Genomic DNA, 27,298 nt, shown 5'->3' on the forward strand with positions numbered 1-27,298 from the left:
CACTTTGGGAAGACAAGATGGGTAGATCGCTTGAGCCCAGGAGTAAAGAGACCAGCCTGGACAACATGGCAAAACCCCATCTCTACCCAAAAAATACAAAAATTATCTGGGTGTGATGGTGCATGCCTGTAGTCTCAGCTACCCTGGAGGCTGAGGTTGGAGAATCGCTTGAGCCCAGGGGGCAGAGATTGTAGTGAGCCAAGATCGCACCAGTGCACTCCAGCCTGGGCAACAGAACAAGATCCTGTCTCAAAAAAAAAAAAAAAAAAAAATTGTGGCCGGGTGTGGTGGCTCACGCCTGTAATCCCAACACTTTGGGAGGCTGAGGTGGGTAGATCATGAGGTCAGGAGATCGAGACCATCCTGGCTAACATGGTGTAACCCCATCTCTACTAAAAATATGAAAAAAATTAGCCAGGCATGGTGGCAGGTGCCTGTAGTCCCAGCTACTAGGGAGACTGAGGAAGGAGAATGGCATGAACCCGGGAGGCAGAGCTTGCAGTGAGCTGAAATTGCGCCCCTGCACTCCAGCCTGGGTGACAGAACGAGACTCCAACTCAAAAAAAAAAAAAAATTGTAGGAAGCATTGCCAGATCTGAGATGTTGTTTAGCTCCCTTTGGTTATGTTCACATAGAAGTGTTGTTAATGTGTTCCAAGATTATATTAGATTCTTAAAATTGTGATATGTCTTAATAGGTTGTCAGTAATAATTATGATTTTCACATTAAATTGTTGTATCCCACAGAAATAACCAAATTTCCTTGTCACCAGTGTCTTTAACTGTGGCTGTCCTAAGACTTTTGTCATCCACAATTGTTGTTTTGTGTTGATTCTTCACAAAAAGTGACTTAAAATCAGCTACTGTCCAGGGCTTGTTTCTTTGGAGGGAGTTCATGAAAAGGACTCTTGAATGCAAGTTTCTGATAACTTTGGAGATTGTGCCATTGGATTTGAGAGAAAACTTCCAGTGCACTAATGGAAAGACTGATGTGGTCACAAAGACGGCTAACTCACCATGAAGCAGAGCAGGAGTTGACTGCATGGACTGAACTAATGGAGGACTGAAATAACTTTTATGGCCTTTTTTGTTGAAATATTGCTGATTCTTTTTGTTTTTCAGAGTCTGAAGAATTTTTTTCTTTTGAATCATGTATAGCCTTTAAGTATCTTTTAAGTATATCGAGTATACTTTTGTAAATAGAATTTGAGGCGTATTTCTCTAATTTATAAACTATTTGTGAATATTCTTAATTCATGGCAATGTGTTTGTTTGCATACAGTTAATAATAACATGTTTTCTTTGCTAATGGGACACAGTTGAAGGAACTGGTTGTTTTCCCAGGGCTTTGACTAAAATGGCCTTGTGAGAGGTTCTAGCAAAGCCAATTTAGGAGAGCCTATGATAACAGCGATTCTTGTTGCATTTTGTGTGGATAATCAGGCCAAGTATATGGGACTGAAGCTTATTTTGCAGGTAGATTGGTCCTGCTGTGATTTGTCTTTATGAAAGTGGTGGACTGGAGAGCAAGATTGTGTTTCATATGAAAAATTTTAATATTAGATTAACCTTTGATTCCTGGATGGCCATGAGGTCACCCATGGTATGGAGTTGCCCACAATGCCTCTCCTCAGCAGGAAGCAGCCAGAAAGATGGATGACCAGATGCCCCATGGTTGAGGAATCTATAAACAGAAAGGGGGACTGAAACCCACTCAAATTTTTCAGTAAAGACAGAAATTGATCCTTCTTGCCTTAAAGCTTGAAACTTATATTTGTTTTATCTGAATTCCTTCCTCAGGAAATGACCTTCAGGCCTCTCAAAAAAAAAAAAAAAAAAAAGGAGTATTGAAGAACTGAAACTTACCAGGTCATCACATCCAGGCAATGAGAGTCCAGGCCCCTCATTCACCATGATTGCTTCCTTGCCCCTCCCTAGTTCCTGTTTTCCTACACATTGCTACATTTCTTTCCTGCTATATAAACCCCTGATTTTAGGTGGTCAGGGAGATGGATTGGAGACTGAACTCCCATCTCCTCCGCTGCAGCACCAGATGAAAGCCTTTGCAGCACCAGATGAAAGCCTTCTTCCTCGGCAGTACTCATCATCTGTCATTGGCTTTCACTGCGGTGAGCAGCAGGATCTAGACCCAACTCTAGGTGTTTTGGTAACAAAACCACATTATGAGGAAGGTATTATTATGTCTTCACATCTCAGATGAGGAAACAGATGTGGTGACTTACCCAGCTATGAAGGTTGAGCCAGATCTGACTGCAAAGCTCAGTCTGGGCCGCTAAGCCACACCAGGCACCTCTGCACTGCTCACTTATTTTCACACTGTGCTGCTTGCTTTCTGTCTACAGTATGACTCCATGTATAATGCAGCCTCCTGAGGAATAAAGGGCATGGCTAACATTTCTTTCAGAAATCTCAGTGCCAGCCTGTCGTGAACTCCCAAGGGGATTTCTGGCAGGGTCTTCGGCTCCCACCTATTCCTGAAGGTCTGAAGACCTAAGGAATTTAAAGATAGGGAAGAAGGGGGCAGACATGGAAGATCAAGCAAGATTAGCTTAAGGAGGTGAGTCTACCTCATCTCCAGCCAACAGAAATCCTAGAACACTGGAGGCAGAGAGCAGAAAGCAGTGAGGAAATAAAAACGCCAGGGATTGCATCCTCATGGGATGGCTGTGTTGTGCTGTCTGCTTTGACACTGACATTGCTGTTGTTTCCAGGCCCTGATTTTGCACACACAGAAGGCTGAGCCAGACTCCACCCCTGACCCCAGCCCCAGGGATCACTCTAACTCCATATGGGCAGGTTAAGTTGAGGTTGCACAAAAACCTTCAATTAAGTTACTGCAATGCAAAAGAGTCAGAAGACAGCCCAACCACAGAGTCCATGTGGCATGGTGATAGTGTGTGGACACTAACAATCACGGTAGGTGTTTCTGAAGTTGGGGAGAGGGCAGAACACCCAACTTTTCATTAAGGAGAGTAGCTCCAGACTTCTGTTTGACAGCACAATGTTTTAAAAATCTGGCATGCCTATCTCCAAAGACTCTCTCCAGTTTGCCCAGGTCTCCACCCTACCCCATTATTCACACCCACTAGCCACCCAGCCCCCTTAGACCTCCGGATCTGCAAACCTTGTAGTGAGGCATGTGAACTTAAACGCACTGTAGAAAGGAAACTGCCTCAGTCTGTTGCACAGGAGGGCTGTGGGTCGGCCTGCCTGGACCCACGCCATCATGGCCATCAGGGTCTCTGCCCTCCCGCTTTCCCCTCCTCACTCAGAAGGTCTCCTCCCTCCAGCCGGGCGCGGTGGCTCCCGCCTGTTATCCCAGCACTTTGGGAGGCCGAGGCGGGCGGATCACGAGGTCAGGAGATTGAGACCATCCTGGCTAACACGGTGAAACCCGGTCTCTACTAAAAATACAAAAAATTACCTGGGCGAGGTGGCGGCGCCTGTAATCCCAGCTCCTCGTGAGGCTGAGGCAGGAGAATGGCGGGAACCCCGGGGGGCGGAGCTTGCCCTGAGCCAAGATGGCGCCGCTCACTCCAGCCTGGGCCACAGAGCGAGACTCCGCCTCAAAAAAAAAACTAGGGTCTCTTCCCTCCAGGCCAGTGGAAACACTGGGATCTGGGTAGAGGGAGACAGACGGGGGAGGGAAGGGCCTGCTTAAGTGTCGCCACAGTTTACACTGGAGTATCAGGCCCAGCTGAAAAATGGGGAACTTTGCTTTCTTGTTCATCCTTGTTGCAAACCTCACAGAGAGACAATAGCTAGTCAAGGCGGGAGTCACACAATTCTTGAGTCCATCCTTGGCAGGACCGACACCTTCACAGCCCGGCCGTGACTGCTAAGGCGCATCGGTCTGGATGCACAGCACGCAGGGCCAGCCGGAAGCGCTAAGCCTCGGATGCGCCGCACGATCACTCGGAATCCGGCCGCCCAGAGTCCCAGTATTAATACTGGCCGGGCGCGGCTGCTCACGCCTGTAATCCCAGCACTTTGGGAGGTCAAGGAGGACGGATCACAAGGTCAGCAGATCGAGACCATCCTGGCTAACATGGTGAAACTCTGTCTCCACTAAAAAATACAAAAAATTAGCTGGGAAGTGGTGGCAGGTGCCTGTAGTCACAGCTGCTCGGAGGCTGAGGCAGGAGAATGGCGGGAACCCGGGAGGCGGAGCTTGCAGTGAGCCGAGATCGTGCCGCTGCACTCCAGCCTGGGTGACAGAGCGAGACTCCGTCTCAAAAAAATAAAGTATTAATATTTTGACTTCTCCTCAATACTTTGGATATATAATTAGCATCTATATGACTTTTACAAATCAGATAAAACAAAGCTATTTTTGTTTGGGAAGAAAAATAAATAAAGCAAATGAAGTAATTATTTGATCTTTCCTAATGACAGCTAAGTGACAGCAGGATCTGTGAACTGACAGGGAAGTCAGGTTGAACAACCCGGCTGAACCCGCAGCCACTGCCATGAACTTTTGGCAACAGACATGGGCTTTAATAATTTTGGCTGGCTCAGCTGGGTTCATCCACGCGGCTGCAATGAGCAGTGGGTTGTCTGGGGGCTGCTGGTCTCAGATGGCTTCCCTCATCTGTCTAGCAGTCGGTGCTGTGCTGGATGGTACTGGCTGATAGCTGGGCCACACACCTCCAGCTGACTAGGCTGAGCTGACCAGATGAGAAGGGAGGAAGGGTCCCCAGTAGGAAGCGAAGGAATCAATGCACATGCACTTTCCAGGCCTTTTGCTGTGCATGCCGCACTTGCTAATAACCCACTGGCTGATGCAAGTCCGTGGCTAAGCCCAGAGTCGGGGTGAGAGTAGCAAAGTCACAATGCACAGGGGAGTGTAGACAGAGATGGGAACAATTTGTGACCACACTCAGTTATTCTGGCCAACAGTATGTGGGAAAACTAAAAGTGAGTTTCAAATCAGGAGAACAGACCAATCTAGCAGAATCCAGATCAAAACAGAGTGCAAGATTAGGCCAGGGCAGAGACCTGGGTAGCAAGTTAAAAACAGGTCAGAGACCCACAGTTACTGGAAATGCCCGTGTCCAAGAACAAGGAGATCAGTCACTTAGGAGACAGAGTACAGGGCAGCGACCTAGTTTCAGAGATCACTGCTGGTGGTTTATTAACTCCTAGTCCATTCGGAAAGATGATTCACTTTCAGGTGGATCTGAGTGCCAGAATGACCATGACAGATGGTGGAGAAACCAAGATCGAAGGGCACAGGCCCCTAAAGATGGCGATTTCAGATAGGGACTCAGGCCAGACAAGGCAGTGTGTATGGCCCCTGGAGCTGGGGTGGTCACCAAGATGTCAACACGGCCCATGTCAGGGCAGCCTGGTCCCTTGAGGACTAGGATGGCCCACCTGCTACATGGAAATGAATCGAGCTCCAAATCGTAAACCAAAACACTCCTGATCTGTAGGTCCGTGTTTCAACTTTGTTTACTTGATTTCCTTTTCTTTTCTTTTCTTTCTTTCTTTTCTTTTTTTTAAGACAGAGTCTCCCTCTGTCGCCCAGGCTGGAGTGCAGTGGTGCAATCTTGGCTCACTGCAACCTCTGCCTCCTGGGTTCAAGCGATTCTCCTGCCTCAGCCTCCTGAGTAGCTGGGATTACAGGTGCACGCTACCACGCCCAGCTGATTTTTTTGTATCTTTAGTAGAGATGGGGTTTTACCATGTTGGCCAGGCTGGTCTCGAACTCCTGACCTCAGGTGATACACCTGCCTCGGCCTCCCAAAGTGCTGGGATTACAGGCATGAGCCACTGTGCCTGGACCAATTTGCTTTTCTCCTTAAAACACAGCTTTATCCTCTAAACTTCTTACTTGAGACCTAATGCATGCCAAGCACCGGGCATACAATGGTGAACAAAGACAAAGCAGTAAAGCGTCTGCCAACAAGGTTCTCCAAGGTCAAGCTACCTTTCTATTATTAAATGTAAACATGCTAAGTTTTAAGTTTCTTATTGGGCCACCCTGTCAGAAAAAGATTAGTCTTAGATGACAGCTTTTTTGTTTTTCAATTTCACTAAGATCCCTTGGCATGGTATGAGTTGTGATAATTTCTTTAATCTTCTAATGTTTTAATATTTTTTAAATCAACTTCCCCCAGTTTAAGTTCATTTTTACAGGTTCAAAATCCATATGTACCATTTCTACTATTTAATACCATTAGTGTTTAATAGGTCTAACACACACAGAATATTCATGCAGATGTAGTGAAATTTCAACCACATGACATTTTCTAATATGAAATGTTAAAAAAGAATCAGAATATGGCCAGGCATGGTGGCTCATGCCTGTAATCCCAGCACTTTGGGAGGCCAAGGCAGGTGGATCACCTGAGGTCATGAGTTCAAGACCAGCCTGGCCAACATGGCAAAACCCCATCTCTAATAAAAAACACAAAAATCAGTCAGACATGGTGGCACATGTCTGTAGTCCCAGCTACTCGGGAGGCTGAAGGAGGAGAATCGCTTGAACCCAGGAGGCAGAGGTTGGAGTAAACCAAGATCATGCCACTGTACTCCAGCCTGGGTGACAGAGGAGACTCCATCTCACCAAAAAAAAAAATAAAAAAGAAAAGAATCAGAATATGGGAAGTGGGCCAAACTGCAAGGTGGAACAGATAGCGAGAAAAAAGTATGTGAGGAATATGATTGGAAACATTGCCTCTGGAGACTCTAGAAAAGGTTCCTGTGACTCAGATAAAACGATTACTGAGTTAATAGGTTCAGGCTCTGGGGACAGGAAACGTGCGTGTTGCTTATTTCTGCATCCATAATGGCTAGTAGAGAGACCACACGACACTGAATAGTGAGGGACACTGGGGGTGTGATGTATGGTCTGTCCTGAGGGAGCCCACGGCCTACAGTGGTAGACAAAGACCACAAAACAGGGTGTCAGGGAAGATGTCTGTGGACACAAGCTATTTGGACCCAACAGTCGATGCAACCCAATCGACAAGATACATCATTTATACTTCTTGACAAAAGGATTAAGTTGGTTTTCCTTACATTCCTTTTGCCTGATAATGTGGCCAGGGACATTTTAACCTTGGGGTTTCTGAACATCTAAGCACCACAGGTCACACACGGTGTTGCTGTCGACAAGAGTTCACAATCATTAACCTCCTGGTCCCAGAACTCATTGCACTGACCAAAATACTTACAAAAACAAAGTTTGGTCTCAGTCCTTTCACCTTGGACTCTGTGCAGGAATGGTACATTTGAAGATCTTGTGATTTAAGAAAGAGAAAAAGGTAGCTTTATTTAAAAGTCACTCAAGACCCCCGTCTCTACTAAAAAATACAAAAAACTAGCTGGGTGATGTGGCCGGCGCCTGTAGTCCCAGCTACTCGGGAGGCTGAAGCAGGAGAATGGCGTAAAACCTGGGAGGCGGAGCTTGCAGTGAGCTGAGATCTAGCCACTGCACTCCAGGCTGGGCGACAGAGCCAGACTCTGTCTCAAAAAAAAAAGAAAAAAAAAAAGTCACTCAAGACTAAGAATCCAGTACTTCCTAGGGGTGCAATGTGACATGACATAACTGGATTTTCCTGAAGTTATTTGCCAGTTATTTGAGAAGGAAGAAGTAGTTGGTCACAAGATATCCTAAGCTTCCCATTTCCTGCCAAAGAAGTACAACCAGTTCTGCATATTTAACTCAGCTTAAATGTGTGTGTTATAAAAATAAAGTACCTGCTACTGAGGAAAGAGTTGTATGTACTCCTTTAAAATCCCAGGCACATAAGAATTCAGTACATTTGCTTCTTCTAGAACACGACTGCTAATAGTTGTAAGTTATTTAGCTTTTTCTGGTTCAAAAATCTTACGGACTAGTATCTAAAAGTTAAATCTAATCAGGCACCAATGATATTAAGAAATACAGCTCTTAATTAAGCAGAGTAGGATAACAGGAAAGCCTTTAACCAGGTTTAAAAAAAAATCCTTCCCCACAACCCTCCATCACTCAGCATCATCAGTCCTGATGCTTGAAAGGACTTTAAAAATCTTTAACGATGCATCTAAAAATAAGGCCTAAGACACAAATACCCCAAGAAATAGAACAAAGATGAATTTAATTAAGTCGATGTAATTTACTTAGGAAGACCACCAATGCATCTTATTTTTAGATGCATCTAAAAATAAGGCCTAAAACACAAATACCCAAGAAATAGAACAAAGGACTTTCAATTAGGAACCGTGGGATTTTGTCTTCATTCCAAGTTGGTTAGAATTGGCTTTACAGTATCAACGATGAAATGGTAACAGAATTGAAAAGTCTATGGCAGGAGTGGGCAAACCACAGCCCACAGGCCAAACCTGGCCCATCTCCTATCTTTACATGGCCTGGGAAATAAGGATGTGGTACGGTGTGGCTGTGTCCCCACCCAAATCTCATCTTGAATTGTAGCTCCCATAATTCCCATGTGTTGCGGGAGGGACCCGGTGGGAGACGACTGAATCACAGGGGCAGGTCTTTCCCATGCTATTCTCATAATAGTAAGTCTCACGAGATCTGATGGTTCTATAAAGGGGCGTTTCCCTGCACAAGTTCTCTTTTCTGCCACTGTGTGAGACGTGCCATTCACCTTCCACCATGATTGTGAGGCCCCCCCAGCCACGTGGAACTATGAATCCATTAAACCTCTTTCTTTTGTAAATTGTTCAGTCTCAGGTATGTCTTTATTAGCAGCGTGAAAACAGACTAATACAGGACGGTTTTTACATTTTTAAACAATTGGAAAAATTTTAAAATAATATTTTGTGACTCTGGAAAATTATATGAACAAAGTTCAGCGTTAATCCATAAAATAAAGTTTTATTGGAATATACCCACCTCCACTTGTTTACTGATTGTCTATGGCTGCCTTTACTTTACAATGAAAGGTTGAAACAGAGACCACATGACCCGCAAAGCCTACAATATTTATTATCTGGTCTTTACAGAAACAGTTTGTCAACTCCTTGTCTGGAGTCCACTTGGGACTGGCTTAAAACATGACCTAATCGGAGATTCAGGGGTCTCCTCTTCCCATGGAGGTCCTCTCCTCCTCCAGCACTGGGCCAGCTATGGAGCTAATGTCTCTCAGCTCCAAACCCACCTGGTGCATATACTGTCACCAGAAAACTGATTAAAAGTCCACGCCGGCACAGTGGCTCACGCCTGTAATCCCAGCACTTTGGGAGGCCAAGGCGGGCAGATCACGAGGTCAGGAAATCGAAACCATCCTGGCTAACATGGTGAAACCCCGTCTCTACTAAAAATACAAAACATTAGCTGGGCGTGGTGGCGGGCACCTGTAGTCCCAGGTACTCGGGAGGCTGAGGCAGGAGAATGGTATAAACCCGGGAGGTGGAGCTTGCAGTGAGCCAAGATTGCGCCACTCACTCCAGCCTGGGCAACACAGCGAGACTCTGTCTCAAAAAAAAAAAAAAGAAAGAAAAAAAACAAGCACTTTGGGAGGCTGAGGTGGGCTGATCACTTCGAGACCAGCCTGGTCAATTTGGTGAAATCCCATCACTACAAAAAAATACAAAAATTAGCTGGGTGTGGTAGTACATGCCGGTAATCCCAGCTACTTAGGAGCCTGAGGTGGGAGGATCGACTGAACCCAGGAAATGGAAGCTGCAGTGAGCCAAGATCACACCACCCCACTCCAGCCTGGGCGACGGAGCCAGACACTGCCTCAAAACAAATAAAAAATAAAATAAAAGTCCAGGCCTCCTGAAAAGCCAGGATAGCCCCCCAGGACAGAAGGAGAAGCATTTTTTAGCAGCCACCATTCCAAAGTGGAGCTTGCTATGCTCTTTCATACATAAATGTGGGAATAAAAGATGAATTTAATTAAGTAGATGTAATTTACTCAGGAAGACCACAAATTCCTTAACGTTCTTTACAATTATAAAATTAATGGCTTTTTTATTATCAATAAATTACTTTCTATTGCTCCCTAAATCACCTCCATAAAACCAAATATTAAGCTGTTTGTGTTTGCCTTTTAAAAACATTTTGGGCCAGGCTCAGTGGCTCACACCTGTAATCCCAGCACTTTGGGAGGCCGAGGTGAGCGGATCACCCGAGGTTGGGAGTTCAAGACCAGCCTGACTAACATGGTGGAACCCCGCCTCTACTAAAAACAAGAAAATTAACCAGGCATGGTGGCTGGCGCCAGTAATCTCAGCTACTTGGGAGGCCGAGGCAGGAGAGCTGCTTGAACCCAGGAGGCAGAGGTTGCAGCGAGCTGAGATCGCGCCATTGCACTCCAGCCTGGGCAACAAGAGCAAAACTCCATCTCAGAAAACAACAACAAAAAAAATTGATTCAATCTGAGAACATCCTTTTGCCTCACAGTTTTTGTTTTTTTAGAATTAGTGCTCTGTCAAGGGTTTTTTTTTTCTCCTGACTACATGAGTTTGAGCTATTTTTACTGAGGCTTAAAATTTATTTAAAGATGACCTGAAGACTTCTACTTCCAGCACTATGAGGGACCAGAATCCCTGAAGGGCCTCTCTTTTCAAAATCCCAGGATCCTTCCTAAAACTCGATTTTATGCAGAGAGTTGCAGCAAATGCAGAAAGAAAAATTTCTAAGGTTTCCCCTTTAACCAAAAATGTTTTTAAATTAAAAAGTACTCAAAGAAGATACGCAGATGGCAAATAAACATATAAAAAGACGCTGCACATCACATGTCATCAGAGAAATCCAAGTCAAAACAAGGAGATACCATTAGGCCGGGCGCGGTGGCTCACACCTGTAATCCCAGCACTTTGGGAGGCCGAGGTGGGTGGATCACCTGGGGTCAGGAGTTAGAGACCAGCCTGGCCAATGTGATGAAACCCCATCTCTACTAAAAATAAAAAAAAAAAATTAGCTGGGCATGGTGGCGGTCACCTGTAATCCCAGCTACTCCGGAGGCTGAGGCAGGAGAATCGTTTGAACCTGGGGGGCGGAGGTTGCAGTGAGTCGAGATCGTGCCATTGTACTCCAGCCTGAGCTACAGAGGCAGACTGTCTCAAAAAACAAAACAAAACAAAACAAAGAAAAAAACAAGGAGATACCATTATATGCCTATTAGAATGGCTAAAACCCAGAACACTGACACCACCACATGCTGGTAAGGATATAGAGCAATGGGATCTGTCCTTCATGGTTGGTGGGAACACAAAATAGGACAGCCACTTTGGAAGACAGTTTTGCAATTTCTTATAAAGTTAACCATCCTCTTAGAACCCCCCAATCTACCAATGGTGCTCTTTGGTACTCCCACAGAGGAGTTGGAAACTTATGTCCACACAAAAACCTGCACATGGAATATACAGCAACTTTATTCATAATTGCCAAAACCTGGAAGCACCCAAGATGTTCTTCAGTGGGCGAATGGATAAACAAATTGTGGTACGTCCAGGCAATGCAATATCATTCAAGCTCAAGCCATGAAAAGACATGGAGGAAACTTAAATGCATGTTACTAAGTGAAAGAAGCCAATCTGCAAAGCCTACATACTGTATGATTTCAATTATATAACATTCTGGAAAAGGTAAAACTGTGAGACAGTAAAAGGATCAGTGGTTGCCAGAGGTTAGTGGGGAAGGGAGGGATGTAAAGGAAGAATTTGAGAGCAGTGGAATTATTCTGTGTAATACTACAAGGGTAGATACATGTCAGTATACATTTCTCCAAATCCATAGAGGGTAAACACCAAGTGAATCTTTTTTTTTGAGACAGAGTCTCACTCTGTTGCCCAGGCTGGAGTGCAATGGCACGATCTCAGCTCACTGCAATCTCCGTCTCCCAGGCTCAAGTGATTCTCATGCCTTGGCCTCTCGAGTAGGTGGAATGACAGGCGCCTGCCACCATGCCCAGATAATTTTGTTGATTTTAGTACAGATAGAGTTTCACCATGTTGCTCAGGGTGGTCTCTAACTCCTGAGCTCAGGCAAAAGGGTTGATTACGAGAATTTAATACAGTAAGATTACTAGATAAGCTCCGTGGCAAGAAAGACGGTCTACATTATCCACTATGTATCCCTAGTGAACAGAACATGGCTGTTAGGTAGTTGGTACTGAAACACCAAGTCCCCTTCCTTCCAAAACAGTATAGTCTATATGAGTGGTTTTTTGGGGGATCATTTTACTTTTGATTTTTGTCTGGTTGGTTTTGTACTTTATTATTTTATTTATGTTGAGGCAAAGTCTCACTCTGCTGCCCAGTCTGGAGTACGGTGGTGCAATCATAGCTCACTGTAGCCTGGAACTACTGGGCTCAAGCAATCCTTCTGCCTCAGCCTCCTGAGTAGCTAGAACTACTAGCTAGATGGGTGCCAACACACTGGCTATTTTTTTCTTCTTTTCTGTAAAGACAGACAGTTGCCCACCCTGGTCTTGAACTCCTGGCCTCAAGTGATCCTCCCACCTCAGCCTCCCAAAGTGCTGGGATTACAGGTGTGAGCTACCAGGCCTGGCCAAGGTTTTTGATTTTTAGATTGACATTTTACCCTGGCATTGACTATTTGTTACAATATGGAAGAAGTAACTTAACTTCTCTGTGTTCAGGTTCTAAAACAACGCTGGATTAGGGTACATAATTTCTTAATGCCTATAGTTTAACATCATACCCTACATATTAGTCTTTTCAAAATGTAGATAATAAAGTAAGCTTATTTTTATTGCACAAAAATGCAAATGCAAGTTATATATTCATGGATATCCTCCAAATGAGGATAATAACCAGCTAATGCATGTCAGGGATGGTCAGAACCTGGTTCCGGGACGGCACCGCACGGGGACATGCCGTGCAGTGCGGATGCCTCATGCCAGTGCCTGTGCTTCTGGGCCTGCTGCGATGGCGTCTTCCCCCCGTCCTTGACCTCCCTCACTCGCAGCCTTTCTTTGGTTCCTGTGACTACCATCGCTAAAACAGCCCTCTGCATTCTCAGCACTCAACATTTGGGGAGTTCATCCACTCTCACACCTTTAACTAGTACCACTGTCACAGTTCATCATAACCACATAAGTAGCTCCAGTTTTGTCCTCTCACAAGAGTGCCAAACCTCTAACTAAAATGTTGTCATTGGGTCCTACCATTACTATCAACAGGTCAAAACAAGCTGCTGGACCTCTGTTCCTAAACTGTAATGCCCCTGCAGCTATGGCTGTTACATGCTGGAAGGGAGTTCCTCCTGCCTGGATGGAAGCAGGAAACCCCAGCCCTCCAGCCCTGGGGCAAACAGCCAGAGAAGCTGCAAAGTCACTCATGCTTGAAGCAGATCCATTCAGCCAGAAGGGTCCTTTCCTCCCCGACGGGAGCCCTTCCCCAGAGTGAATTCACATTCTCGCCACTGTAGGCCTGACCTTTACCAACTCAGAGGTACTGCAGTAACCATCAGACAAAAACGTGACGTCACAGGTCCTCACAGCCTTGAGGATATGACGAACGAGACCAACTGAGAGAAACAGACCCACTTCCATTCCTCCTGGAGAGCGCAGCTGGCCCACCTGATGTTCTCCAGGGCATTCCTTATCTGCTGTTGCTCAATGTCATAGAGTTTCACCTGGAAGCCTCCACTGGCAAACAGCATGGCCCAGCTTCGCCCAATGACTCCACTAAAGGGAGATAAAAGAAAGGATTCGAGTTAATTTAATAATTGAATGGCTCTTCATCCCTAACCCAGGATGAGTTTTTTTTTTTTAACTACACAGTATCCTATTCTTAAAATATTTAATAAATATCTTAAAAGTACACATTTTAACCAGGCACAGAAAGACAAATATCACATGTTCTCACTCATGTGAAAGCTAAAAATGTTGATCTGATGAAGGTGGAGAATAGAGTGATGGTTAACAGAGGCTGGACGGGGGTAGGAGAGGGAGGAAGAGGTTGGTGAAGGTGGAAAATAGAGTGATGGTTAACAGAGGCTGGACGGGGTAGGAGAGGGAGGAAGAGGTTGGTGAAGGTGGAGAATAGAGTGATGGTTAACAGAGGCTGGACGGGGTAGGAGAGGGAGGAAGAGGTTGGTGAAGGTGGAGAATAGAGTGATGGTTAACAGAGGCTGGACGGGGTAGGAGAGGGAGGAAGAGGTTGGTGAAGGTGGAAAATAGAGTGATGGTTAACAGAGGCTGGACGGGGGTAGGAGAGGGAGGAAGAGGTTGGTGAAGGTGGAAAATAGAGTGATGGTTAACAGAGGCTGGACGGGGTAGGAGAGGGAGGAAGAGGTTGATGAAGGTGGAGAATAGAGTGATGGTTAACAGAGGCTGGACGGAGGTAGGAGAGGGAGGAAGAGGTTGGTGAAGGTGGAGAATAGAGTGATGGTTAACAGAGGCTGGACGGGGTAGGAGAGGGAGGAAGAGGTTGATGAAGGTGGAGAATAGAGTGATGGTTAACAGAGGCTGGACGGAGGTAGGAGAGGGAGGAAGAGGTTGGTGAAGGTGGAGAATAGAGTGATGGTTAACAGAGGCTGGACGGAGGTAGGAGAGGGAGGAAGAGGTTGGTGAATGGGTGCAAACATACAGTTAATAGAAAAAGTAAGTTCTAGAGTTCGATAGCACCTAGGGTAACTAAAGGTAACAACAACTGTTGTATATTTCAGAACAGCTAGAAGATTTGAAATGTTCCCAGCACAAAGAAATGATAAATGTTAAAGGTGGTGGGTGTGCTAAATACCCTGACTTGATCATTACACATTCTATGCATGTAACAAAATATCACAGGTACCCCATAAGTATGTAGAAATATTATGTTTGAATTGTTTTAAGTACACATTTTGATAACATTATTTATTTTAAATGTTAACTCTTTCCACCCAGGACCCCCTGAGCCCTCAACTCCGGTGCTGGTATTCATATCCCACATGGAGCCCCACAGCATCTCAGGTGTTTATCATGTCTCACACGCTGAAACAAAATATTACAGTCAGGAGGTAGCAGGGTACCGTGGAGACTCAAGACCTGTTAGTGAACTTCCATTTCGCCATGTCTTAGGCAAGTCACTTAATTAACTTAAAAGAACAGAGCGAGCATCTGCCCTGTCCTCCCCAATAATGACTGCCACTGCCCCTGCCACTGCCACCCACATTTCAGCATGGATTAGGTGCCAGGCACCATTAAACATACCACAGGTCTTACCTATGTTAATCTTTACAACAACCCTACAAGGTAAGCGTGAAAGGAATGAAATGCTGATACATGCCACACGGATGAATGTTGACAACATTATGCTGAGTGGGAGAAGCCAGTCACAAAGGTTCTCGTATTGTATGATTCCATTTATGAAATGTCCGGAAGAGACATATCCATAGAGACAGGAAGTAGATTTGTGGTTGCCCAGGGCTAGGGGAGGAAGGAGTGAAGAGTGATAGCTAGTCCAAGGTTTGGGATGATGAGCATGTTGTAAAATTGATTTTGGTGATGGATGCACAACCTTGTGAATATACTAAAACCACTGAATTGTACACTTTAAATGGGTGAATTACAGCTCAGTATTGCTGTTTTTAAAAATAAATGTTTTTTTTTTTTTTTTTGAGACGGAGTCTCGCTGTGTCGCCCAGGCTGGAGTGCAGTGGCGCGATCTCGGCTCACTGCAAGCTCCGCCTCCCGGGTTTATGCCATTCTCCTGCCTCAGCCTCCGAGTAGCTGGGACTACAGGCGCCCGCCACCTCGCCCGGCTAGTTTTTTGTATTTTTAGTAGAGACGGGGTTTCACCATGTTAGCCAGAATGGTCTCGATCTCCTGACTTCGTGATCCACCCGCCTCGGCCTCCCAAAGTACTGGGATTACAGGCTTGAGCCACCGCGCCCGGCCAAAAATAAATGTTTGTAAACATGCTTTGACAACCAACTCCTGCCATAAAAATGTAAAGCAATAATACTTAAATTTTCATAAGAGTGGATGGAGCCAGTGAATAATAGTAATTAATAATAATAATAATACTTAAATTTAGTTGAGTAGAAGGGTGAGGGGGAAACAAATGTCACATTTGGCATAATGCAGGGAGTTGCCTTAAGGTGTGAATGCAAAGAACAGCTATCTATATTCAGAGTCTTAGGCTTTTAAGAATAAACACTAACTCAGCCCTAAAAAGAAACGACACATGACACAACACAGATGAACCTTGAGGACATTTTGCTAAATGAAATAAGCCAGTCACAAAATGACAAATACCCTATGATTCCACTTACCTGAGGCAACCATAGAGACAGAAAGCTAGAAGGGTGGATGCCAGGGGCTGGGGCTGGGGGAAATGAGCAGCTGTTGTTCAATGGGTACAAAGTTTTAATTCTGCAAGATGAAAAAGTTCTGGAGATTGGTTGCACAACAATGGGAACATACTTAACACTACTCAACTGTACACTAAGAACTGTTAAAATGGCAAATTGGGCCAGGCGCAGTGGCTCACACCCGTAATCCCAGCACTTTTGGAGGCTGAGGCAGGTGGATCACCTGAGGTCAGGAGTTCGAGACCACCCTGGCCAACATGGTGAAACCCCGTCTCTACTAAAAATACAAAAATTAGCCAGGTATGGTGGCGGGCACCTGTAATCCCAGCTACTCAGGAGGCCGAGGCAGGAGAATCGCTTGACCACCGGGAGAGGTTGTGGTGAGCAGAGATGGCACCATTTCACTCCAGCCTGGGTGAAAGAGTGAAACTCCATCTCAAAAAAAAAAAAAAAAAAAAAAAAAAAAAAAGGCAAATTGTAGGTTATGTGTATTTTACTATGGGTAAATGTGGTTTAAAAGTTTAAAAAACATTTTTTAAGGCCGGGCGCGGTGGCTCAAGCCTGTAATCCCAGCACTTTGGGAGGCCGAGACGGGCGGATCACGAGGTCAAGAGATCGAGACCATCCTGGCTGACACGGTGAAACCCCGTCTCTACTAAAAAAAATACAAAAACTTAGCTGGGCGAGGTGGCGGGCGCCTGTAGTCCCAGCCACTCGGGAGGCTGAGGCAGGAGAATGGCGTAAACCCGGGAGGCGGAGCTTGCAGTGAGCTGAGATCCGGCCAGTGCACTCCAGCCTGGGCGACAGAGTGAGACTCCGTCTCAAAAAAACAAAAAAAACAAAAACAAGAAAAAAACAAAAAAAAACATTTTTTAAAAAAATGAACACTAACTGACGCTGCAAAAGGATGACTCTGAGTTGGGAAGGCTTACCTACCCCACCAGAAGGCAAGTGGGCACTTTCTCACTAGCCTGGAGAAAACATGTATTTGTAACACTTCAATCGCAGTTTCCCTGGCCCCTCTTCAAGCCTTAGCACCTGGCTTTGTTCTCCTAGGGACTGGAGAGCAAAAGACAATCTTGAACAGGCTTGGCTCATGCCTGTAATCCCAGGACTTTGGGAGGCTGAGGCGGGAGGATAATTGGAACTCCGAACTTCAAGAAGAGCCTAGGCAACAGAGGGAAACTGCGTCTCTACAAAAAAATTTTAAATTAGCTGGGTGTAGTGGCGCGTGCCTGTGGTCCCAGCTGCTCAGGAGGCTGAGGCAGGAGGATCACTTGAGCCCAGGAGTTCAAGGATGCAGTATGCAGTGAGCTACGATCACGCCACTGTATTCCAGCCTCCGACGGAGCAAGACCCTGTCTAAAAAAGAAGGTAATCTTGCTCTACCCAAAGTCAATTTTCTCAATACAGTCTTTACCCTGGGACAAAACTCTGAAAAAAATTCTACCTCTGGCACCCACCTTATGTGGGCACGTGAGCCTGGGAGTGGATGGAGAGACAGGAGCAGATGACAAATGCAGTACAGGCCGAGTGGGCCTCATTCAAAATGCTCGGGCCCAGTATTTCAGATTGCAAATTGTTTTCAGATTTTGAAATCTTTGTGGCTGGGTGCCTTGGCTCACACCTGTAATCCCAGCACTTTGGGAGACCAAGGTTGGTGGATCATCTGAGGTCAGGAATTCAAGACCGGCCTGGCCAACACGGTGAAACTCCGTCTCTACTAAAAATACACAAATTAGCCAGAAGTGGTGGCACGCACACCTGTAATCCCAGCTGCTCTGGAGGCTGAGGCAGGAGAATCACTTGAACTTAGGAGGTAGAGGTTGCAGTGAGCTGAGATCACACCACTGCACTCCAGCCTGGGCAACAAGAGCAAAACTCCGTCTCAAAAAAAAAAAAAGTAAATTTTGCATAGTGAAGTTTAAAATAAAAAACAATGTTAGTGGCCGGGCACGCTGGCTCATGCCTGTAATCCCAGCACTCTGGGAGGCCGAGGCGGGCGGATCACGAGGTCAGGAGATCGAGAACACCCTGGCTAGCACGGTGAAACCCTGTCTCTACTAAAAACAAAAAATTAGCTGGGCATGGTGGCGGGTGCCTGTAGTCTCAGTTACTCGGGAGGCTGAGGCAGGAGAATGGCGTGAACCCAGGAGGCGGAGCTTGCAGTGAGCCGAGATCGCGCCACTGCACTCCAGGCTGGGTGACAGAGCGAGACTCCGTTTCAAAAAAAAAAAAAAAAAAGCAATGCTAGTGAGCTGTATGAATTTGTTTGTTCAACAGGGTAAACTCTATGCACTAGCACTCACTTTCATATTCCTGGCACGTTGTAGAGGCTAAATAAATGTGAAAAAGCCACGGTTATCAAATGACAAATACGAGATAACGGTCAGCTGGCTCTTGCCATGGGGTTAATCGGAAGGCAATGATGACTCACTGAAGAAATACGTAAAGGGCACCTACTATGTGCAGGCACTGCCCAGTTCCTGACCTCAAGGAGCTCATAGTAGGTAGACAGACAACAAACTAAAGCAAAAGCACTAGGGAGAAAGAAAGCAGGGGAGTAGGGACTGGGAGGCAGAGAAATGTTAAAAGTGCCACCAGGGACTGTCTCACTGGGAAGGTGACATTTTAGCAAAGGAAGTAAGGGGCCAAGCCATGAGTGTATTTCTGCAACAAGTGTTCCTGGCAGAGTCTGTTTGCCCAGCTGGTCCAGATCAGCAAGGCTGGTGCTCTGCTGGAGGGGCGGTAGGGGGAGAGGAAGGAGGGACAATGAGGTCAAAGGGAAGGAGAGAGTGCTGAGCCCATTTCACGGCACCTCAGAAGCAATGGACAGATTTTGGGTTTTAATGAGTGAGACAGTTGGCTAATAGAAGGTTGTAGACAAAATATATCATCTGACTTGTTTTTAAAGGGACATTCTAGTTGCCTTACTAAGAATATACTGCAGATGGGCAAAGATGGAAGTTAGGAGACCAGCTGGGTGTCAGGAGGCTGGTGCCCAATGTGACGGGAGGCAGGACCAGGACGGAGGCAGAGGGGGTGCTGGAAAGTGGTCAGCTGAGAAATGAAGATGCAATATTTTCACAGTACAGCCAAGAAGAATTGCTCGTGAGTTGCATGTGGGTGTGAGAAAAAGAAAAATGGAGGACAGTGCCAAGTTTCTTTTGGACAAGGAAGGATGGAGATGTCACTAACTCTGCTGGGAAAGACTAGCAACAGAGCAGATGTTAGGAGGGAAAATCCGTTCAAAATGGGATGTTTTCAGTGAGAAATGCTAAGGGGTGGGTCTAGCAAATCACTGGCTATAAGTATTCAGGTTCAGAGCCAAGGGCTGGGCTGGGATATTAATTTGGGATTTACTGTATAGATGTAGTATTTAAAAGTGTGTGACTGGGTAAGATCTCTAAGAAAGTGAACGTCGATAAAGAAGTCCAAGGATTCAGCCTTGGGACACTCCAACTTTAATGGGGAATATGGGGACAAAGGGAGCGCTAGTGAGGTGGGTGGGGGGGTGTGGTCAGGGAAGTGAAGGGAGCTGCCATCTGCATCAAACGCTGCTGATGAATACTTGAACTGAGGACTGACCATTGGGCTTCGCAAGATGAACAGGGGTGGGGACCATGACAAGAGCAGATTTGTGGGCTTGATGAAAGACTGCCCAGGGTAGGTTTAAGAGAAAATGAGCCTTTAGCCCTAACTACCAGTTTCAGGAAATGAACGGACGGTGGAACATGATAAATGACACTACAGGGGTTGGGTGCAGTGGCTCACGCCTGTAATCCCAGCACTTTAGGAGGCTGAGGCAGGTGGATGGCTTGCACCCAGGAGTTTAAGACCAGCCTGGGCAACATAGTGAGACCCCGTCTTGGGAAGGGAAGGAAAGGGAAGGGAAGGGAAGGGGAGGGAAGGGGAGGGAAGGGGAGGGAAGGGGAGGGAAGGGGAGGGAAGGGGACGGGAGGGGTGGGGAGGGGAAGGGAGGAGAGGGAAAGGATACATTCAGCAAAACCTAGAATATGGGAAATTTTACAGGGCAAATGACTCAAATTCTTCAATAGATAAACTGCAAGAAAATTTTCACAAAACCAGAGAGGGATGGAGAATCTATAGATTGAAAGAACTAAGAAATCTTATTGACTAAATATAACATGTGGGCCTTATTTAGACCCTAAATCAATCAAACCAAGTATTTAAAAAATTAATCAGGGAACTCTTGAATATGGAAGAGATATTTAAAGATATTACATGAAGATATTAAGGAATTGTGTTAATGTTTTACACATGATGAGGCTATTGTGGTTATATATTTTTAAAACAGTCCATATCTTAGATACTATACATGCTGACATATTTATAGATGAAATGATTCAATGCCTGGCATTTGTTTCAGAACAATCCAGAGAAGGGAGAATAACTGAAACCAGATAAGGCATGTGTTAATAATTGTTGAAGTTGAGGGGGTGGGAGAAGGTACCTTAGGGTTCATTGCACTGTTCTCTCAACTTTAACACAGTTTGAAATGGTTCCATAATACAAAGTTAAGAGAGAGAATATGGATAGGAAGAAAGAAACTGGAGACAATATGGATAACTTTATTAAGTTTTGAGGAGCAATGTGGCAATTACCAGAGGGAAAAATGGGGTCAAGAGAGGGTGCTTTTCTGTTTGCAGGGAACAACTGTATGTTTGCTGGCTGCAGGGTCTGAAACCTGGAGAGGGGAAGCAATCAGGCGGGAGGGAGCGTGGCACTTTGGTCTGGGGCTAATGCACCTGCTTCCATGGCCTGGGTCTTACCCTGAAGCTGCTGTGGCTCAGGGAAAGGCAGCCCCTGTAATCAGGCAGCAAATCCTTGGAACCGCAAGTATCTGACCATTGGCAGGGATTCTGGCATCAAATATCAGGTGATTGGACGGCGCCCCACTTCCCTTTCAGTCTTGAGATTGGCCCCTTCATTGTAGAGGACCCAGAGCAGAACGCGGACCCCTGCAGACCAGCCTGTGTCCTTCCCCGCCCCCGCCCTTCACGCCCACACACGCAGTCACTGCTGATTGGACATGGATTGGACACGTGACCCAAAGCAGCCAATCAACTGGCTTAGGAGCACCCTGTGTCATCTACAGCCTGGGATGCGCAGAGCTGAGGCCACTGGGTTTCCTCTCCTGAAAACTGGACCCAAAATGCAGGAAAAAAAAAAAGTCAGTGAGAGGCACCGTACTTGAAAGAGTGTAACCTTAGGGTTGGCAGTGATGTGCAAGATAAAGTCAAAGGTAAGGAGAGAAAAGTGAGCAAGTACAAGGAGAGGGAATCTAGAGAGCAAAGGAAGCCGCAGAGGCACAGGGACCAGACTGCACAGCCCCAGAGCTGCCAAGTCCCCTGCCTTGGTTTCCCTCAGGTTTCTGTTTCAGGTTTCCCTCAGTATTGTTCCCCAATACTGCCTGACATCAGGCCCAAGAGTAATTAACTTCCTGTCCTGAGAGCTTGTGACATCTGATTGGCCTCCTTTCAAACCTTAAAGCTTCAGAAATCATGAATCTTAATGGGTAATACAAAAGGCGAATGCAGATGAACATGTATTCTGTTATACAGCAGCAAAGCAGCAAGGGAGAAAAGTGATACAATTGCTTCCATTCTATCATTAATGTCACTTAATTTTGAATAAATTCACTTTAGATACATTTGAAAGTACCTTTCCAGCTATAGTTATTTATTTACTGGGTTAAAAACTGAAGTAAAACTTTTCCTTCACTCATGATCTAAGTCTACTATGGAAATTTTGCCAGAAAGAGCTATTAAGTAACTCCTGCAAAGGGCACCTTTAGTGCCTAAGCTGACTCAAAAGGCAAGGGGGGCATCCTAGGGTTTGCTGTGTATGTGTCTAAAAATTAGCAGGAAAATACCTAGAACAGCATTTCAAAGAAAATTCATGCCTCAGAAAGTTTCTTATAAAAAATGCACAGGCCGGGTGTAGTGGTTCACACCTGTAATCTTGCACTTTGGGAGGCCAGGGTGGGCAGATCACTTGAGGCTAGGAGTTCGAGACCAGCCTGGTTAACATGGAGAAACCCTGTCTCTATTAAAAATACGAAAATTAGCCAGGCATGGTGGTGTGTGCCTGTAGTCCCAGCTACTTGGGAGGCCGAGGCAGGAGAACTGCTGGAACCCGGAAGGTAGAGGTTGCAGTGAGCTGAGACGGTGCCGTTGCACTTCAGCCTAAGCCTGACAGAGCAAGAATCCGTCTCAAAAAAAAAAAACTACAATCACCCCAAACAAAATTTTGGAATTAAAAAAAAAAAATGAAGGAGACTCTAGTTTATAGGATGCCCTTCTTTTTTGCTTTTCTAGTTTATGGGATGTTTTTCTTGATATAAAACAACATACTACCAAGCCCTTCACAAGGCACATCAGTTAAAAACTAAGCAGTCTCTGTTACCAATGCTCAAATCTCTGTCTACTGGGACCAGGCATGGTGGATACAAATGGCAACAATACGGTTTCTACCCTTAGGGGAAAATCCCAGAAGCAGACCTTTTCCTGGAGGAGACAGTCCCTGAGCTCGATCCTGAAGAAGGGTGCCCCCTAAAAAGCAGGACAGGAGAAAGGGCATGCCCCGCACCAGGAACATTTTGTGTCTAAACAAGCTCAGGGCTACAAGCTGAATCTTGTAGTGTGCATACAAATACAGAACTCACATTTTAGTGATTGAGAAACACAGTGTTTTATAAAGGTAAGGCTAACAAAATGAAAGCCTTAGAACACTACTCCAATGCAAACTTAACTTCATGGTACCCATTTCTACTCCTTTTTTTCTTTTTTTTTTTTTTTTTTTTTTTTGTGACAGAGCCTCACTCTGTCCCCAGGCTGGAGTACAGTGGTGTGATCTTGGTTCACTGCAACCTTCGCCTCCTGAGTTCAAGCGATTCTCCTGCCTCAGCCTCCTGAGTAGCTGGGATTACAGGCATGCGCCACCATGCCTGGCTACTTTTTGTATTTTTAGTAGAGACGGGATCTCGCCATGTTGGCCAGGCTGGTCTCCAACCCCTGACCTCAGGCGACCCGCCCTCCTAGGCCTCCCAAAGTGCTGGGATTACAGGCATGAGCCACCATGCCCCGACTTCTCCCATTTTTAAAAGTTATCACTACCAGATTTTCCTGCAGCCCTAGGCCCAAAGGATTTCTCTCATCCTCTTTCAAGTCCTCACCATTCTGAAGGCACTCGCCCTGGATGTTTATAGGACAGCTAAGTGGCCCTAGGGAAGAGTGAACTTTGGGAAAAGATCAGTGGGAAAGAATTAAGTGGGACTGTATTCCTAGCAGGTACTTTCAAGAGGAAATCTATAAACCGATAAGGAAAGCTAAAAACACAATATGCTCCTGAAATTGAAATATGTATATTTTGATCTGTTGAAACCTAAGAATGAAACTGAACCAGATTTTGGCAAATTAATTTACATTCCCCAAGCCCTATATGTTAAGTGGGTGCTCCTTGGAATCACCTATGGGGCCAGGAAAGAAATAGAGGGAAGAGAAAGAAGGGTGGTAAGGAGGAAGGGAAGAAACCAGCACTTCCCAGAGGCAGAGCTGGGTGTGTGCTGAGGTGCTGAGAGTAGGGGATAGTCAGGATTTTCACACCAGAAAACAAAGAAATGAGCAGAGGCCCCAGAGAATAATGTGGTCCTTAAAGTTTGGCAGCCTTTCTCAAATTCCTTATCAACACCCCTCAAGGAATCAGAAGTAAACTGTCAACTGCAGCTTCTCCTCAGTAGACTGAGCCACCCACAGCCAGATAACTGCACAATCAACTAAAATTTTACGTCATGTGTATTAGGTGCATACATAACACTACTTCAAGGCATGATGGAGCTATACAAGGCCAGGAAAGGTGGCTCACATCTGTAATCCCAACACTTTGGGAGGTCAAAGCGCTTGAACCCAGAAGTTCAAGACCAGCCAGGGCAAGATGGTGAGACCCCATCTCTACCTAAACATTTTAAAAATCAGCCAGGTGTAGCGACACATGCCTGCTGTGAAAGGATGGCTTGAGTCTGGAAGGTTGAGATCCACCATGACAGTGCCACTGCACTCCAACCTGGACGACAGAGCGAGACCCTGTCCTATTAAAATTGTGTGTGTGTGTGTGTGTGCACGTGCACGCACCCATGCGTTTAGAAAACTGTGTATATAGATGTGTGTGTGTGTATATATATACACACATAAACTCTGATAAAAAAAATTAACTATTAATAAAATGCAAGACAGAGGTAACTACCACCACCTGTACAAAGTGCACTTTTTTTTTTTTTTTTTCAGACGGAGTTTGGGTCTTATTGCCCAGCCTGCAGTGCAGTGGCACGATCTCGGCTCACCGCAACCTCTGCCTCTCCAGTTCAAGGGACTCTCCTGCCTCAGCCTCCAGAGTAGCTGGGTCCACAGGCATGCGCCCCCACGCCCGGCTAATTTTGTATTTTTAGTAGAGACAGGGTTTCTCCATGTTGGTCAGGCTGGTCTCGAACTCCCGACCTCAGATGATCCGCCCGCCTCGGCCTCCCAACGTGCTGGGATTACAGGTGTGAGCCACCGCGCGCGGCCCAAAGTGCACTTTTTAATATGCCTTCACTATTCAACCACGGGCACCCACGGGCCAGAAAGAACAAAGGCACAGTTAACTCCACTGCTCTGGAGACAAGAAAGCTGACAACAAGGAATCTGATGCGTTCCTTCAATGGGAAGGAAACACCCTGACGTTGGAAGTGGTCTCCACACCGGGTTGTACACTGATGGGGGGCGGAGTCGGGGGCAGGCCAACACCTCAACAGCAGTCACCAAAACTGTACTTTTAACTATCAATAGCAAGTATTAACATGCTTATAGATTGCTGCTAACAGCTGGCCAAAGAAAGGTGCACACAAATGACCCTTTTTAAAAACTAAAAATAGCAAGGATTGTAAACTTGGGGGGTGGGGGTGTTGGGGGAAGCACATACTAGAAATCAGTTTGGGCAGAATTCGGGCTGTAAATGGACAGGCTTAGCAAACCATCCGGGCTCAACCGCCCCCACCTCTCCTCTGGAAACAGCGCCTCGCCCAGGAAATAGGGCGGCCTGTGTGTTCGCCTAACACCTGCCGCGGCCTCCAGCGACGTGGTCGCGGATAGGACGGCGCCGGCACCCTCCCTGCGGGGCTAGTCCCGTCTCCGTCACTGAACGCTATGACTTAGGTACCCTGCTTAGTCTCAGTGTTCTCACTCGTAAAGGGGATGAGAACACAGTCGTCGCAGGATGAGCCAGAATTCGTTTCGTTCAACACGGTGCCTGGCACTTCTCTGGGGACCTGCGGGCAGGCGCGGCGACATTCGACAGGGTCCGGGAGCCGCGGGCCCCGCGGCCTGCGCAGTCAGCCTCGGAACCTCCTGCAACGCCGGCTCCGGGTGAGCAGACCCAACTCCGCGGGGCGCCTCCACCTGCCCAGCTCCGCCAGCCGCGCAGCTCCCCGAGCCCGCCAGTGCCGCGGGGACCGCAGGGCGCAGGGCGTCGGAGGACCAGAGGCGGGGGCGGGGACAGCGACCCGGCGCCCACCCCGAGGGCCCCACACGCGGGAACCACGTCCCCGGCGTCTCCCCGGGCTCCAGGGGCAGCAGCGCGGCTTGGAGCCCTTTACCTGCCGACGATCACCACGCAGCCGGCCGCGGAGGACGCCATGGCTGGGCCGGGGACGCGGCGCCGCGGGCGCTGGGACCAGGCGCGGGTGGAGCTTGGAGCTCGGCGCTCCGGGGAGGGCGGGTCCCGCGCCCATTGGCTGCGCGCGCGGACCGGGAGGGCGGGGAGGGCGTTGCGCGTCGCGGGCGGGAGACACCCGGAGACGCCCCGCGCGCCGACCCTCGTGGGCAGTGGCAGGACCAGCGCGCGGGCACGTCGGCGTTGGGGGGAGCGGGAAGCCCACGCGCTTGTGACGCGCAGCATTCACCGTGTCTCAGGAGGGGCGCGGCCAGGATGGCGCGGGCTGCAGCGCTAAAGCGCGCTGGAGAAACCGTCAGAGACTGTCCTCTTCGCTGACTCGTCTCTGAAGGACGCCCGGCGCCGCCGCCAGGTGCGCACTGGGCGCGGGGACGGCGACACGTTAGCACCAGAGGCTTTCACCTGCGCGGCGGCAGGACGCGGTTGAATCCCCCGCGGAGCACGCGCCGCACTGGGTTCGTGTGTCGGAAAGAGGAAATGCGCTGGTGCCCTGACTCCTGGAAGTCTTGGAGCCCGGGGCTGGGCTTTTTTTTTTTTTTAAGTGTCAGCTCATATGAATAGTTTTGATTCAGTTCTAACATCATTGTGTTTCTCTTTAAACTTTTTGTTTATATAATTAAACCTTATGTTCTCTTATGGTGAAGTCTTCGTGCCAAACAAAATCAAATTTATTTTTGGCTTAACTGAAATTCAAAAAAAATAAAAATAGTAATACCTGTATTGGTTTGAAAAATAAAACCAATTTTTTATCTGTCCCCGCCCACATCATGCTGATTGGTCCATTTTACAGAGTGTTGATTAGTCCATTTACAATCCTCTAGCTAGACACAGAGCACTGATTGGTGCATTTACAATCCTCTAGCTAGACAGGAAAGTTCTCCGAGTCCCCACCCGACCCAGAAGCCCATAAATAAATACTGCACATATAACCAAATACTCAGCTGCTGCCTGGGCCAGATGATGGTAAAATCAAACAGGACAGACTTCAGAGGCTGAATTTCTTATGTTTTTCCACTGTTTCACAAAGTCAGGTAGGATTGATTAATGCACTCCTTTAATAGCTCAATATTACCACAAGAGAAGACAAGTAGGCCACAGTTGCCAGCTTTTAAGAACTCACAGCTTGAATGCCAACACTTCAAACTGAAAATGTTCTTAGGCAACCATATGACATGAGAATCCCAAGTAACTCCAGAAACCACTCTGAGATACAGTCTCACGACAAAAAGGACTATAAAGAAAATCTTGAACTTCACGTGGTAGTTTTATTTTTCAAACCAATACAGGTATTACTATTTTTATTTTTTATCTTTTGTATTTCAGT

At 46.6% G+C, this 27,298-nt stretch overlaps 1 protein-coding gene across 3 annotated transcripts in view; it reads right to left on the reverse strand.

Annotated features, from left to right (window-relative positions):
• The window catches only part of LOC105490295 (crystallin lambda 1), a 112,976-nt gene extending 86,924 nt beyond the window's left edge, over positions 1-26,052 (reverse strand). Inside the window, exons 1-2 of one of the 3 annotated variants that reach the window (XM_011755791.3) lie at positions 25,898-26,052; positions 13,529-13,636 (exon numbers count right to left, since the gene is read on the reverse strand). In XM_011755791.3, coding sequence (XP_011754093.1) covers positions 13,529-13,636; positions 25,898-25,938 — 149 coding nt within the window. In that variant the 5' untranslated portion in view covers positions 25,939-26,052. The remainder of the gene's footprint in view (positions 1-13,528; positions 13,637-25,897) is intronic. The other 2 variants (XM_011755788.3, XM_071081682.1) reach the window with 2 other exon arrangements.
• Positions 26,053-27,298: the final 1,246 nt, after the last annotated feature.

This window comes from Macaca nemestrina, chromosome 16, assembly GCF_043159975.1.
Source record: "Macaca nemestrina isolate mMacNem1 chromosome 16, mMacNem.hap1, whole genome shotgun sequence".
In the NCBI taxonomy this organism is placed as follows: Eukaryota; Metazoa; Chordata; class Mammalia; order Primates; family Cercopithecidae; genus Macaca; species Macaca nemestrina.